The 15,370-nt window shown below is 41.4% G+C and overlaps 1 protein-coding gene across 3 annotated transcripts in view; it reads right to left on the reverse strand.

The window, feature by feature from the left end:
- Positions 1–297: 297 nt before the first annotated feature.
- Positions 298–15,370, reverse strand: part of atp2b1a (ATPase plasma membrane Ca2+ transporting 1a) — a 31,097-nt gene continuing 16,024 nt past the window's right edge. The window contains exons 6-22 of one of the 3 annotated variants that reach the window (XM_028421117.1): positions 14,462–14,623; positions 14,123–14,161; positions 12,076–12,231; positions 11,747–11,961; positions 11,303–11,545; positions 10,968–11,209; positions 10,226–10,463; positions 9,153–9,332; positions 8,978–9,065; positions 8,777–8,883; positions 8,371–8,562; positions 7,855–8,068; positions 7,560–7,771; positions 7,371–7,478; positions 6,305–6,493; positions 5,595–5,684; positions 298–3,205 (exon numbers count right to left, since the gene is read on the reverse strand). In XM_028421117.1, coding sequence (XP_028276918.1) covers positions 2,825–3,205; positions 5,595–5,684; positions 6,305–6,493; positions 7,371–7,478; positions 7,560–7,771; positions 7,855–8,068; positions 8,371–8,562; positions 8,777–8,883; positions 8,978–9,065; positions 9,153–9,332; positions 10,226–10,463; positions 10,968–11,209; positions 11,303–11,545; positions 11,747–11,961; positions 12,076–12,231; positions 14,123–14,161; positions 14,462–14,623 — 3,056 coding nt within the window. In that variant the 3' untranslated portion in view covers positions 298–2,824. Of the gene's footprint in view, positions 3,206–5,505; positions 5,685–6,304; positions 6,494–7,370; positions 7,479–7,559; positions 7,772–7,854; positions 8,069–8,370; positions 8,563–8,776; positions 8,884–8,977; positions 9,066–9,152; positions 9,333–10,225; positions 10,464–10,967; positions 11,210–11,302; positions 11,546–11,746; positions 11,962–12,075; positions 12,232–14,122; positions 14,162–14,461; positions 14,624–15,370 lie in introns of all 3 variants that reach the window. The other 2 variants (XM_028421136.1, XM_028421127.1) reach the window with 2 other exon arrangements.

A 15,370-nucleotide genomic window follows, 5' to 3' on the forward strand; every position in this document is an offset into this window, starting at 1 on the left:
AAATATGGTGTTTCTTTGAATTATGACTTTATTTTACTTAAAAATGTTTACTTTTGCCCTAATCTCCTCATGACACAACCAGATATTGTTAAAAGATTTCAAAGAAAGAATAAATGTGTTATAATGAGAGCAGATTCCTTCTGATAAAAACAGACACGTACAATCAATCCATGATAAATGAAAACATGGCCCTGCAGTTAGGCTAAATACATTTTTTATTTTTAAAAACCATACACATTACTTGACAAGTTTCAAATGTAAATCCAATCACGATATCCATTTAAAATGTTCAAGATAAACAGACATGAAGTACTTTTATTTCCAAATGTTAAAAGATAAAAAAATAATAATCCATAAAACAGATGGAAAAACATTCATTCCCATTACAGGAAGAAGCTACAGAACAAACTCCTTTGTCTTTTTCAATCCCTCACTTTGCACGCAATCCTAGCTGCTATTGTGTCATCTGTAAAACAAGAGAAACAAACTATTTCCTCAGAGAACGTTGTGATTTAAACATCATTTCCACATCCTGCCCCGTCCTTCAGGTGAAGCCGGCCAGACGGCTGCAGGTACAGTCTGCAGCCTGCTGCTCGGGTTTATCCTGCGCGGTTGAGCAAGCACCATCCCAAACATCTTAATTAAGTGTGTTTAAATGAAAACAGGCCAGTTCTCTATCACATCATTTGCACCCTGAGATGAATATTCCAGAACAAAAACACATTTTAGTGGCCAAAACCCTCCCCATATAATGTGATTGGTGTCAAATCATCCAAAATCGGTTTAGTACGATGAAACGTATCATCAGTGTTGTCATAAAAATACAAAGTTACATTTTCTTTATTATGATTTGTATCAAAATTTATTCCCCCGAGGAACGCTATGAAATAAAGTACCCTGTGCAGATAGATACCAGTGTATGCCTAGTCTTTATTCTTGAAAAATGCACATGTCCAATCCTTTAGCGTTTCCAGTACATCAGGTGTCAAAAATATTTTACAAACAAACCAAATGCAGCAACATTTATAGGTGTTTTTTTTGTTTTTGTTTTTTTAAATGCAGACAAACCAGAACTCGGAGGAGTAGAGTTACTTTTTTCCCCTAAAACTTGGTTGCAAAGAAAGAATTAAATATGAAAATAATTGACTTGCTCTTTGACCAAAATCATGTTTTGCTATCTAAATACACAAAAAGTTAAAAGGTTCTTTCATTAGAGATTCCTTTTAAATTAAATACTTTCTATGCCTGAGTAAACAAATGTCAGAATTGTACATTGCTGAAAAAAAAAAAAAAAAAAAAAGTTGATCGGAGTCCACATTTATCAAGCATCTAAGAGGGAGGAGGTCAGTCCTAACCGGGCCAAGTAAAATTTAAGAACGAAGCTCATTTGGTCCTGCTGTGAGGAGTTTCCTGAAGGCGGTAAATGACGGGACCAAGATAAATTGTAGCCAAGGCACATTCATGCTTAGTCTGTATGAAACTGCAAAATAAATAGATGCACTGGTTGAACAGCTCATGAATACAGCGCTAGCTTGAACTGAGTGGTTGTTAGATTTTAGTGCTTTTTTGGCAAAAACAAAAACAATTTTAGCCATAAATTAGCCTCTCTTGCATCAAAATGATCTACACCAGCCTCTGAATACAGCTGAACACAAGGAGACATGTTCAAATCTAAAAATGAGAACTTCTACTTTTCACTGAAAGGGAGCGTAACTCTAAAAGGGTAAGACTTTCCTCCTCCTCCTTCTTCCCGCTTGCTAAATATGGGCCCGGATTTTGCCTCAACTCCCTTTAACGAACCTTTCAACATGTGGAAATTCTTGAACACAACATATAATGAATGAAAAGAGAATCCAGAACTCCAGAAGGTTTTTGTGCACATGAAAACTATCGAAGAAATGGAAGAAGTAAATATTTATAGCAATGTTAGTGGACAGAGGCCCTATAATTGTCTCTCATCCCCCCCCGTCCTGTCTCCTGTGAAAACACCTCGTCGGACCTCTTTTCTATACAAGCCTTAGTGTTTATCGGTTTGGCTAGAAGGTTCTATATTTATCTACAAATATATAACAAATAAAACTTGCAGGCAAAAATAGTTAAGTTTCAATAGAAACACCCTTTTTTCCTGAAAATACAGCAGTATCTGAAATATTCCTCTCATTCATTTTTTACTCTGTCCCAGTTTTCTGCATCATACATCAGGAAGCTCTTTTGCCTACAAACAGAAAAAAAGTATCTACAAACTTTGTAAACAGACCTGCTTTTTCCAAAAACATAAATAAACTCAAAATATTAACAGCCGATGGAACAGAAATAAGTTTTGAATGAGCAAGGGCCAAAGAGATAAATATACAACACCATTCAGATAAAAGAGAAGCTAAAAGGTTCTTTCAAAATTCATACAGACGATCTTCAAGCCAGGAGGAGCACCTCCCCTTCTCAATTCAAATTATATCAATATTAATAGAATAATAAAAACAGGTCACTTTCAATCTGAGTTTATAATCACCCCTTGTTACTGAGAAAAACAAATGTTACCAATGAGGGAGGGGTGAAGACGGAGTCCATTTGTGTCGCAGCGGGTTATTAATAAGAACCAAAAATAAAAGAAGACCAAAGAATCCACACCAAGCCATACATTCCTCTGAATGTTTGCTGTTCTTTTAGTCCAGCCCAAGCCAAGCTCACACAAGACTCCGCTCTCCATCTAGCCCTTCGTCTCTCCTCTCCTAGTGTCCATTTGTCGCATCTGCGTTGAGCTCCTTGGTGGTGGGTAGAAAAGAGGTGATGATGTATTGAGCAGAGAGAGAGAGTGGGGGTCAGATCAAAGAGAGGTCTCCAGGCTGTGTAGTGGGCTCCCCGGGGCTGAGGGGGTTCCTGATTTGGGGGCCTCTGGGAGGAGGTGGTTGCTGCTCTCCACAGCGTTATTGTTCTGATTTGGGGAGGGAGAGACTGGTGTGGTAGGGGCGGCTGTGGTGGCGGGTGAAGGCGGCGTGGGTGTAGCGTTGCGGGGGCTGGCAGAGTTGCGCTTAGTGGGAGCGTCGTCTTCTGCGTCTGTATCATCTATGAGGGGAATATGGGGCTCAGAGTCCTCTATCCGGAATTCGGGGTGGGTCATAAAGTTGTGGATCGATGTTCGTGCCTCGGGCTTCTCCAGCCCCTCATAGAGGGAGATGGAGCTGCGGAATGCATTCACCACTCGGATCTGTAAGGGGAGGAGAAGGGACAGGGAGCGGGAAAGGCACACATTTAGTCACATTGTGTAATGATATGCAATTTAACACCTCGATAACACGACAGAACCGAGGGAGCAGGTTTTATTGGGTCAATAGTAGGTGAGTTTTAGGGGCTTCAAAAATAAAAAATCAGTGAAGGGGGAACTCTCAGAGACACGTGCAGTTACTCCTAGTAAATTTACACATAGGTACACTAGTCACTTGATGCACAGGCATCCTTGAGCATCATTTAGGTCATTTCATACAGGACCAAATACCTACTGGGGTACAATCTGCTTTTTATTCCACAGTATTTATCGGCTCCAGGTTTGATTTGTGGTGATGGTACCACAACACCCACACTGTCCCTTCTCTGATGTGTCTGCTAACATTTGCAAAGTCAGCAACAAATTTCATCTGCCTCACAAATGCCTCCGATAGAGCCTAAAATGCCAAACTGGCAATTCATTGTTACAAACTTATAGCTTGAAGATGGATTTGTAACAATTTCATGTAGACTGCTTTGCAAGGTAGGTACATGGCACAACTACCGCACAGTTCTCAGGCATTGGGACAGAAACAACAATATCGAAGCTTGTGGGTTTACCTGCATTTAAAAACACCTAAATATGTTCACTAGTTTTTGTGTAAGAACAGCATGTTACCAACAAAGCTAGGATACAAACCAGTGTCAAACCCAATGCAGTGTTTGTTTTTCTTCTTTTTTGGGGGGTAAGTGCTGTAGTAGTTCACAAAAAATGTGGTAGAAGCCGTGTCTGATTAATCAAAATGCAAAAGGGAACCAAGAATGAGAGGAATGCTGTTCTTTATACAAGAACACATCCAAAGAGAAGAAGGGGACAGAGGCTGGACACGAACGTTTACTGTTGTTGGACATGCTTAAGAAAGAGTGGACAGAGATAGAGACAAGAGTCAGAGACAGAGAGAGAGAGAGAGACGAGAAAGAAAAGGGGTGGTCAGTCATAGTTATGTTTGTGGAGTAAAAACAAAAAAAGCTGCGGCAGCCAAGCATGTCTACAAGCTGGTCATACATGTCAAAAACAGCACAAAGAGAAAAAACTCACAAACGAGACCAGAGACTTTGAACCCATGCAGAGCGCGGAGCTACCTTGTGTTCAATGGTAGTAAACCTTTGAGTATAGCCCATGACACATTTCACAGAATCTAAAGAAGAATGTGGGGGGTCAGTGGCATTTCATTGTCTTTCAGGGACAAACACACTCCCACATGGACACAAACATGTATTCACATTCAGAGATAACATTTAACCCAACTCCACCTGAAAGGAAACGTTTAGAAGGGAAGCACTTTGACCTAAAACAAGAGACCTGAGCAGTACTGTGCCAACACTGAATCTGTGACTCTGTCGTTAATGTGCCTGGGGAAAGTCCCAGCTTATATTGCACTGAGCTCTTTTTGTGACATCTGTAAGACATTTGAAAAAAATCAGCATCTGGTCTGTCTGGTAAGATCTGAAAGAGAAAGGGAGTCATTGTTAGGAGGCACACATTCAGTCAAAGAGGAAGGCCAGGAAATGATCCGTGTCCGCTCTCGATGTCTTCCAGACCTTGCAGCCAACACACAAACAAACTATTACCTGTAATTTATTATTACCACTGCTTCTTTCCTCTATTAACACAAATGTTTCTTAAGATAGAGCTGCAAAAAAACATTGCTATTTCACCACTGACTAACAAGACATCCACTGACACCTTTTTTTTTCCACTCACAGAGGTCGAGGTAATGGTTTGCCTCTTTTGTGTTTTTTAGACCGTGATCATGGGCATATACTCAAAACATTTACCTGCCTAGGGACTAGAGAGAGCTGCGACAAAGACCCATGGGTGCTACAGAGGCACAGAGCAGCTGCAGACAAACCTGGTGACTGTCAATCCAGAGTATAATTTTGATCAAAAGGTATATAACACATCATCCCCCCCGAGATAACAGTAAAAAGGTTTCCATTTCTGAGACCGAAGCAGAAGCAGAACAGAAAACATGATGACACAGAGAGAACACCTTGACGCTAGAAGCGACCTGGTTACAGGGTACATATATATAAACAGCAGTGTTATCAAAGCAGTATGGAAGATGTGGTTTTTTCTTTTTTTTTTGTTTGTTTGAAGATAACACGGGGGAACATTAGGAGAAGCATGAGAGAGTAAAAGTGTCAACGTTAGGTGAGACGAGTGGAGGAGAAAGATGTTAGAAGAAAAAGAAGAAGAAGAAAATAAAATCTCATGCACTAGAGGAGAACACGCACTCACACCCCACAGTGGCAGAAGCGGTGTTGGCGGCAGTGGCAGTAGTGGTAGTAGTAGAAAAGGCTACATGTGTAGGGCTAGAAACATTGGTTACATCGTGCTGTTGTTGGCTGGAGTTGGAGGCCTGTCGCCTTAGAGCCCCCTGAAAGGAAGTTCCACTCTGGAACGCACTCACTACATCCATCTGCAAAGAATCAGACAGCGTGACAGGAGAAAGCCCAGAGGAAATAAAACACAACACAGCCAGAGGAGAGAGAAAAGAGAGAAAAAATAAAGAAGAGGCACCAGTAACCATTGAAAAAAATGTCATTTCAAAAATTGGATTTAGGCATAGTTATAAGAAAGAAGGAAGGGAAAGGGGGAGACAAGTTGGGTTTAAAGGCACTGATTGGACTCCAAAATCTGACCTCACTTTCACTCTTTTCTCTGCAGAATCCTTCCATACTTTCAGCTATAGCCATGCCAATACTTTTTGAACATTCAGCTGGTCTATCGTGCTTTCCATCCATTCCAATTCACTGGCTTTTCATCAGTACCTTCAAACTAGTTTTAGCAGATAGATTCAGACTAAGTCAGAAATAGGCATAGGAACCCGCTTTAGCTCAGAAGCAAAACAGAAAAATTAGAGGAGGCCTTTGTTTGTTTTTAGGGCACAAGCCATTCTTTAAGAATGCCAAGAGAGATGGAACAAAACATAGATTTAAGCTGGAAGAGCAATAGAGAGTTAAAGGGTTTATGGCTTTTGATTCCCTTGGTGTCAGGTGTGTTGTTGAGTGGTACACCAGAAGCTCTGTGGGCCATTACCTGAGTTTGGATGCGATTGAGGCCTCGGAACCAGAGGATCTGGCCTCGGCGAAGCTCCCGCTCAGCGTGGTCGATTTCATCCATGTCTTCCAGCTCCTCCAGCTCCTCATCTGGGATTTCTTCTTTCTGGGTGCCGTGGCCTGCTGTTTTCAAGAACTTTAAGCGGCTGGTGGGTATTGAGGAGATTACCTGAAAGACACCACAAAAGTAGCATTAGCTACACTGACTCATTTAAGCATAGTTATATGACATTTCAGAAAAAACAGACATTGTCTACATCAAGCAGACAGGGACCCTGAGAATAAGCTGCCATGTTCCAATTTCAGCTTTGGCTACTGTCTTGGTGAAAGCACAGAGAATGCTAACAATTGAGTGTTACATAGAACCATATAGGAAGTCAGTGCTGTCACACCTAACACACCCTGATGATACTTCACGGGAAACTTGATTGACCCACTTGAAACCTAGTAAGACAGATGGTGGTGGTGAAACCAGATGTGTGGTTGTGATCTCACAAATTTTGCCAGAATCCGGCTGCCTCACAAGATAAAATATAAATATCCTAAAAGAATTTTTGTAGACTGCCTCACAGAGCACAGCTATCTATGCTGCAGTCAGGGTCCACTCGGTGCAACCACATTATATTGAGGTTATGCCAGAGAATACTGATTATTCTAGTCCATTTAAACTGGCTTTGGATAACATATAATGTATACTGCTTTTTATATTGGATGCATGTCAAATAATCATTATATTTCTCAAGTGAGAACAATCCCAATAAACTGCCTCTAATCATTAAAAAATAGCAACAGTCAACTGCAAAAATGATGATTAATCCTGGATCATTCAGCATATTAATGCACACAATAAAGTAAAGTAAAAAGTAAATATCTTCACAAGAAATTATGTGACCACCTGCATAAAAATATGTATGTTCTCTGCAATAGAACATAGTGTACCGTTACACCTTATACCTCACTCAGGCATCCAGTACACTAACTACAACACAAGGAGGCAGTGTCGCACCGCATTTAAGTAGGTTTCCAACTGAAGGTAAAAATCATACCTGTCCCCATAGAAGGGAGCCAAAGCCTAAGAAAGTGCACCACAGCCACTGGTCAATAGTCAGAGCCACACAACTGAAAGGCTTCCCTCCGAACTGTACTATAACGATCTGGAGGAACAGAAAGAGATGTGCAATTAATCAGGGAGAAAATTTTGGAATGTACTCTCCAAAGCTCCGAATCTGCTTTACCTGGATAATAAAGGTACCAAAGACGATAGAACAGAAGATTAGGTTGTTGAAGATGCCATCGAAGACGTTCCTTTCTCCGTGGATTTTTCTTGCATTGATCTCATTGAAAAGCTGCATCAATACAAAGGTATTGAAGACAATGGTGTAGTGTTCAGAGGGTGGTGCATGGAGAGGCGCATTCCTGCCACTGTCAATATCAAAAAAATTCTCTCCTGTAGAAAAATACAACAGCATATTAAAAAAATGGACAAAAACACAACGGAGAACTAAATCTGCAGCTAAAGACATTTCTTACCAGCAAAGAGCAGTGTAAAAATGATGATTAGCTGGTACACTCCATGACCCAGGATGTTCTTCATCATAGTGCGTGAGATAAGAGGCTTGTTGCGGCCATATGGCTTCCTTAGTAGCAGGGCTTCTGTGGGGGGCTCTGTGGCTAGAGCAAGTGAAGCAAAGGTGTCCATGATCAGGTTGACCCACAACATTTGTACCGCTTTCAGTGGAGAGTCCTGGCAGGAAAAAAGCAAGATATCACATTATTATTAACTGACAAACCAAACTGCATGTGTAGAAAAATGCTGCCTGTTGCTGTGTATTTTGCGGTCTAACACTGGCAGGACACAAACAAATGCAATGAAGAGTCACAGTTATAAGACTAAATCTTTATATAAATTAAGCCAATCGGAGCTGAGACAAACACTAAGGATCTAAGTGCGATTTTATCAATTGAGACCGTAACAAAACTCTTCAGTTTTAAAAACTTTTCTGCCTTCTTTCTAGAGACCAATGCCAGAATAACACTCTTGCTAACCTGTGTGATGCAGGCTCCCGTAAATGCTACGATGACAGCCACTACATTAACAGTAAGCTGAAATTGGAGAAACTTGGAGATGCTGTCATAGACGTTTCGTCCCCACATGACTGCTTTGACAATGCTGGAGAAGTTGTCATCAGTCAGAATGATGTCAGATGCCTCCTTGGCAACGTCTGTCCCAGCAATACCCTGTAAAGAAAAAGAAGACAATCAAGGCTCCGTCTGTATCTGTTCACAAGATGTTCAACAATCCCACATTTCTACATGGCCATCGTTTTTCAGAAAGTGGCCCAGTTAGTACTGCTGGCTTTTTTAGTTGACAGAATACTGGAGAAGGACAGTAACGATAAAAAAAACTGAGCTTTATGTTTATATCTGTAGTCTCACAAAGGCAGAAACTCACCATAGCAAAGCCAACATCAGCTTTCTTCAAGGCAGGCCCATCATTTGTACCATCACCTGTCACTGCTACTACTTGTCTCTGTTCTGCCACTGTGCTATCAATAATACCTGAAATAGAAGAGCATGAATATATAAAATGAAACTTCTACAGCCTTAATCAATCAATCATTCTACTGGAAAAACATGAGCATATTTCATTTACCTTTGACTAACGTGTGTTTGTCTGTTGGAGAAGAGCGAGCCAGCACTCGTAGTTTGGGCCAGATCTTGTCAATGCGTTCCTGTTCAATCTGTAAACATGTGACAAAACCCTAATAGAATCCCAACAGCACTTTTTTTAAGAGTCTTTGAGGTACAGTTATGTTGCTGTGGCCCACCTCTCCTTTCTCATTGCGTATCCTGCGATTGAACTCTTTGCCCTCTATGCAGAGGAAGTCATCTCCAGGCTGTAGGATGCCACACTTGGTGGCAATGGCTCGGGCTGTGTTGATATTGTCCCCAGTCACCATCCGCACTGTAATGCCTGCACGCTGGCATTTTCTGATAGCATCTGGGACCTGAAGCAAATTGCGATAGAATGAGGAAGAAAGTCTTACTTTTCAATTAGGAACCTGAAAAATAATCTAGCATTTAAATTATTGGCTCATTTCTTTATGCATTGTTTCCTGCAAACAAGCTCAGTGTCCAGCACACCTTTTCTGCACAAAATAGCAGACAGCTGACGTAAATTAGCATCTAGCATGCTATTGACCCACTTCTTTTCACATTAATCTCCCTGTCTTACAGTGGAACCACTGTACAGCAATGGCTTAAAAATGGCTGAAAATGCATCACTCATTGATCTCCTTGCTGCACAAAGCAAACTTGGGAGGCCAACAGAAACCACATTAAGCTGCCAGCCAGGCTCCTTCAGAAGTGCTTGTTAAATGATAACATTAAAAAAAAATCTACATTTCAAACAGTGAATTGAAGGTAGACCATTTCTCTAACTTACTGAAATTGAAAGACAATTTGACATTCATATCTACATCACAGAGCTTGTTGTGCCATGGTGAGAAGGAAGACAGGGTTTCCTTTTCTATTTTTATTCTAGACAATTATTTCTGTCTCTTGTGAGAAACTGAGTGCAACTCTATTGATGGCTTCCAGCACAGACTGACAATTCGCACTGTTCTCTCCTCATTTTGAGGGTATCACATCTCCTCTCTCGCCGCTATGAATTTTGTCTCCACTGTCTAGTGTGGCAGATTCTCCTTCGGACATGCATAACCTGACACTGGGCAGCAGTTATTGTATGACAAATTTAACTGATCATGACAACAGTTCAGTACAGGCTGACAATCTGGTAGCACAGGGCTGCTATGTTGCGTGTACTAGGTCTGGGTCACCCTAAATAGTTGTAATAATAATAATAATTATTATACAACATCTTCAATATGAAACCACTGACCTCTGGTCTCACAGGGTCTTCAATGCCCACCACACAGATGCAGGTTAGTCCGGTAAGGATATCATTTTCACTGTCCCAGTCAGGTTCACCCTCAGAGGCAGGAAAGTCTCTGTATGCAAGGCAGATGGTCCTCAGACCCTCTGAGGCCATGGGCTCGATCACTTTCTTAACCATGTCATCTCTGTCCCTGGGGCGGAACACCTTTGACTCCCCATTTGCTGTCAGGATTTTATAGCACCTGGGAGGTATAAAGAGTTCAAAAATGTTAAAAGAGTAGAAAAGAGAGGGTGACAAAAAGAAATCCATTAAGAATGCTGTAGCTGGCAAACAAGTATGAGGGAGATAAGTAGAGACTAAATGTAAAAATGTAATTTAAATCAGATAAAGGGGTAAAGGGGAAGCAGAGAAGACAAAGAATTTGAAGTCACACTGCAGTTAAGAAGTCACACTAAGCCCTCTGTGGGTTAAAAAGAAGCCTGCTTGGTTAAGAGGCTTACAGAGCTGTTACCGGCTCATTTTCTCAGCGCCCGTTTTTAAGTCGCAACGTAAGGGGCTTGGGTGGGACGCACTTGAACTTCTTAGCTGCTTAAGCCATTACACATATCATTTACCGCATTTACTTGTGGCCAAGTGGAACAAGTAAAAGCTTACAGAACAACCTTTCTTTGTTATATAGGCGACTGCCATGTAGAATTCTAATACAGATACAAATTCACACGACAGATGAAAATCATAGTCTTACTTTTTTAAGAGAATTTCGGAGGCTCCTTTGCTGAACATACGGTAGCTGCCATCAGCCATCTTCAACACAGTGCTCATAGATTTGCGGACTGAGTTGAAGGTGTAGACTTTGTAGAGTTTTTCTTCTGGGATCTCATTGCGGATAGCCTGGTAGTCGCGTTTTAGGTCAGCAGAAAAGCCAAGCAAGGCACATTCGGTCTTGTTACCCACCTGTCGTGGCAGACCCCCTTCTTTCTCAGGAGACTGAAGGTAGAAAAAACAAACGGCAAACATTAGATTCCTTACACCACACAAGGCAATATTTATGCTTCTTCACAGTGTATTTCACATGCCTACCATGATCTTAGTAGTGTAGGCGCAGTTGACTGCAATACCCAGAATCAGGAGGTCTAAGATGGAGGAGGGAATGTTCTCAGGTTCAGGGACCTTCTTGTTATACTTTTCAGCTATGTAGGCCTGCACTACAGTCATGCGGTTCATGGTGAGGGTGCCAGTCTTGTCAGAGCAGATGGCGGTAGCATTTCCCATAGTCTCACAAGCATCCAAGTGACGCACCAAGTTGTTATCTTTCATCATTTTCTGTAGGAAAAAAAGTTAAGTGTGGTTTTAGGACTGGACCATATGGGTAAAAAGCTCATTAACAACTTCAGCACAAGGGATCATAGCTTGGCTTTAGGGTATCAGTTAACCACGTCTTAACAGCCCAGCCTGCTTATTTTAATAGGCTGAAGTGTAAGCTGGTCAGCACTGGCATGGGTCACTTGGCTTGGAAGACTTTACCTTAACAGAATATGCCAGGGAGATTGTTACAGCAAGTGGCAGGCCTTCGGGAACAGCCACCACAAGAACAGTGACGCCGATGATGAAGAATTTCACAAAGAACTGAATGTAAACAGGCGTGCAGTCCTTGAACCAGGGCAGGTTCTGAATCCAGAAGGTGTCTACTACAAACAGCACTACCAGGATTATGACGGTGATTGCCGACATGACCAGTCCTTAAAGCAAATGGAAGAATATGACAAAAACATTATTAGAATTAAACTGAAAACACCAACAGCAACAGATGATATGTACATTATACAATAATAAGCAAGTGATATTTGTCTCACCTGCTTTTCCAATCTGTACTGCTAGTTTGGTCAGTTTTCCCTGGAGGACAGACTTTTCTTTCTTAGGCAGGTTGGCTTTCTTCTTCTCTTCTGCATCAGCTCCCTCATCACTGTTCAGAGGCTGCATCTCCATTGCAGCACCATCCTGTGCTTTAGCTGCAGCAAAGACAACAAGTACATGAAACAGTCTGACAATTACATTACAGTGCTGGCATCAAGCTAGGTGCCAAAATGTGTTCTTTCACTAGATTCTAGGATTTACAAAATGATTTTTTTTTCTTATAAAAATCAAATCAGCACGAGGCAAAAAGAACACAGCTGTCCTTCATAGTCGGGCACCATAGGAAGCCCATTTCATTTGCCTATTGGCTTGAATTTGCAAACCTAAAATTAAACCTGTATTCTCAAGCTGAAGGTCATGAATGAATAAAACGAAGAAATACTTTCTGCATTTCCTGATTACAGCTATATTAGGAAAAAGGGGATCAACTACAGATTTGGAATTGATTTCTTATATTCTAACTAACCTGATGATCTGATTTAGCAGACATGTCACAGCAAGTTACATGAGAGCAGTATGACAAAATTGCTTCAAGATGGGAATGTTTCAACTATAAACCCACAGAGCAGTGTATTTCAAGATTTCTGACCACACGAGATGTCAAATCACTCAAAATCTAGCATGGTTTGTTGCTTCCCTTTTATTAAAGGATCTTGGGAAACGTCACTGTAATTATGTCTGCAGTGATCTGAGTAATTAGCTGAAAGATTCAGAAACATAATTATCATACTCCCACCAAGAGATTTAAAGAACAGGTTAGTAACAGAGATCAGTCTGAGGAATCAGCTCCTCTTTCGGCATCAACCACAACAGTTGTTGTAGGTTTAAATTCCCATAAATCTCTTTCATCTCTTTCTCAACATCCCTCAGGACCCCCTCCCCTACCGTCCGCAGAACTGTCGGGAAACCCAAACCCTCATCTAAGCAGGTAACCTTGGAGACGCAAAGCCCCTAATGGCAAGAGGAGGAGGAGGAGGAGGAGGAGGCGGCAGCAGGCCAGCAGGGGCTGGTCTCTGTCATGTCACTCTCTATGTAAAAATCATTTGCTGTGCTGGACACTGACACTGCTGCTACAGGGTAACTCAAACACTTTATTATCATTACATGTTTTGGAGTCTTGTGTAGTGTATGCAGCATTTTATAAGCATAGGCAGCACCTGTTTGGGAATTCTACTCTATAACACTATTATATACACACTATAGTATTGTGTGTGATTGTATGAAGCAGGAAGAGTGGGCTACTGCAGCTGCTGTGGACAGTGGCTTGCTCTGCACTTACATGGTCAGTGTAATCTCAGTCTAAAGGATTATTGTTGATTCCTGGCAGGCAGAGGGAATCTGTGCACCAGGGAATAGCGCCAGGGTTGTGGTCACAGACCCAAGCACTACTGATCATAGTGTCCCAGCATGACTACAAGCCTGGCTCACTGGCTGAGCTACCACTAAACAGCCTCATTATCATTGTTGTCAGTATGCAATTGCACCAGCGTGAGTCTTATGATTCGACTGTGAATAGTTCAGTTTGGGACATCAATAGAAATCTAATTGTGGGGACCTGAGGGAGTCAGAGAGAGGGAGATGGGTGGGAAAGCAGATGTTCTGGCCCCAGAATTGTTGCATGGCTTTAATCTCCTCATCACTAATCGCTATAACTGGATTCAGTAGCACCTGCTGCTCAAAGCGCAATGTGCCAGGGAAGGACGAGAAAAGAGAGAAACAGAGGGGAGGGCCGGACATTACAATGGATAGCCAAGAACAGCGCGTACTAAGTATACACCGACATGGGGTCATGCAAAAATATGCAGCTCTTCATTACTTCCATAAAACCACTGCAGCCAATTACCAATAGACCGGAGGCTTTAACCTACACACAGCACTGTTAAACGGGGAGGGGAGAAACAGATAAAGCTAAAGGCTAATACCTAAAGGTAGGCACTAAGCTGAAAGAAATGTATTTATGGCTGTGTGTGTCAGCATATGTGTTACCTTTCTTACGATTTTCCACAGATCCATCCTGCTTCTTGTCTGTGGAAAAATTTACATGGATTTAGCAAGAGGGTAGAGCCACAATGATAAGTTTTAATTTTCAGATTTTAGTCACCTATAGTCACCAAGAGAAGAGCTACAACAATTAACTGATTAATCTAATACCCGATAGATAAAATGAATAAAACATGTTTAAACCAGTGTTCTTTTTCTGCATAAAATCTGCTAGTAACTACACTATTCAGAATAGGGACAGCCCTTAGTGTAAAAAGGGCGGAGTGTGTGTGTGTGCTCCATAGTAATAAAAGCATCAAGCAACAAGGAGTGGAGCATACGAACTTTTTCTCTGTTTCTTTTTCTCCTCCTTTTCTTTTTTCTTTTCCTCTTCGTCATCGTCATCATCCTCGCCACCCCCGAGTAAAGTGAAGATAATTCCAGTTTGAGAGTTAACACCCACAGCAGTGACCACCATTTTCCCTGAGCCTTCCATTACATGGGTGCCTTTGAACAGAAGAGAAAAACTGAAAATGTCAGTATGGGAATCAGGGAAAGGCAATTCTAACTTAGGCCGTAGCTTTATCCCTGATAAAATGAGCCTTTCTATTCTTATTTTTTTCTTCAACTTTTTCATTTTCTCAGACAAAAATGTTGCGTTTCAGTCCCTTTGCTGAGTAGGTGGTTTAACCAGGACTTCAAGCGGTTAATTTAGCTATACACAAGAAAGAGAAATGCAGGTTTTCAAATGCAGCCAATAAACACAAAAGATTGCACAACAGAAAGTAAAGAGAAAGAAACACAGTCACTAATGCAAATACCCTCGAAACCTTTAATCAACAGCCTTTAATCAAAAGCCAATTGTCAGTCAGAGTGAATTAATGGATCTCTGAGAGGCTACAACATGGCTGCATCTCTGGCTCTCCATTCCTCTCCACAAACAGGAAGATGTTGTCGATTATTACAGAAAAAGCAAATAACAGTAAAGAACAGAAAGCCAGAGTGAAACCCACAAGACACTGACATGAGAGAAGTGGAAAACATTTAACAGTTGTCTCATGCCTGCATTAACTACAAGATGCTTTTCTTTTTTAGTGAGAGTGGATACAGCCTGTGCTGAGGCAAATCAAAAACAGTACACGCACACCTATCTACGACAGCAGTGATGAAAGGGCTTTGTGCACACGAGACAGACTTTCCACACAGAAAAAACCCACCTATAACAGCTTTAGATCAAGGAAATGTTGGACACCT

This window comes from Parambassis ranga, chromosome 2 (assembly GCF_900634625.1).
Source record: "Parambassis ranga chromosome 2, fParRan2.1, whole genome shotgun sequence".
NCBI lineage: Eukaryota > Metazoa > Chordata > Actinopteri > Ambassidae > Parambassis > Parambassis ranga.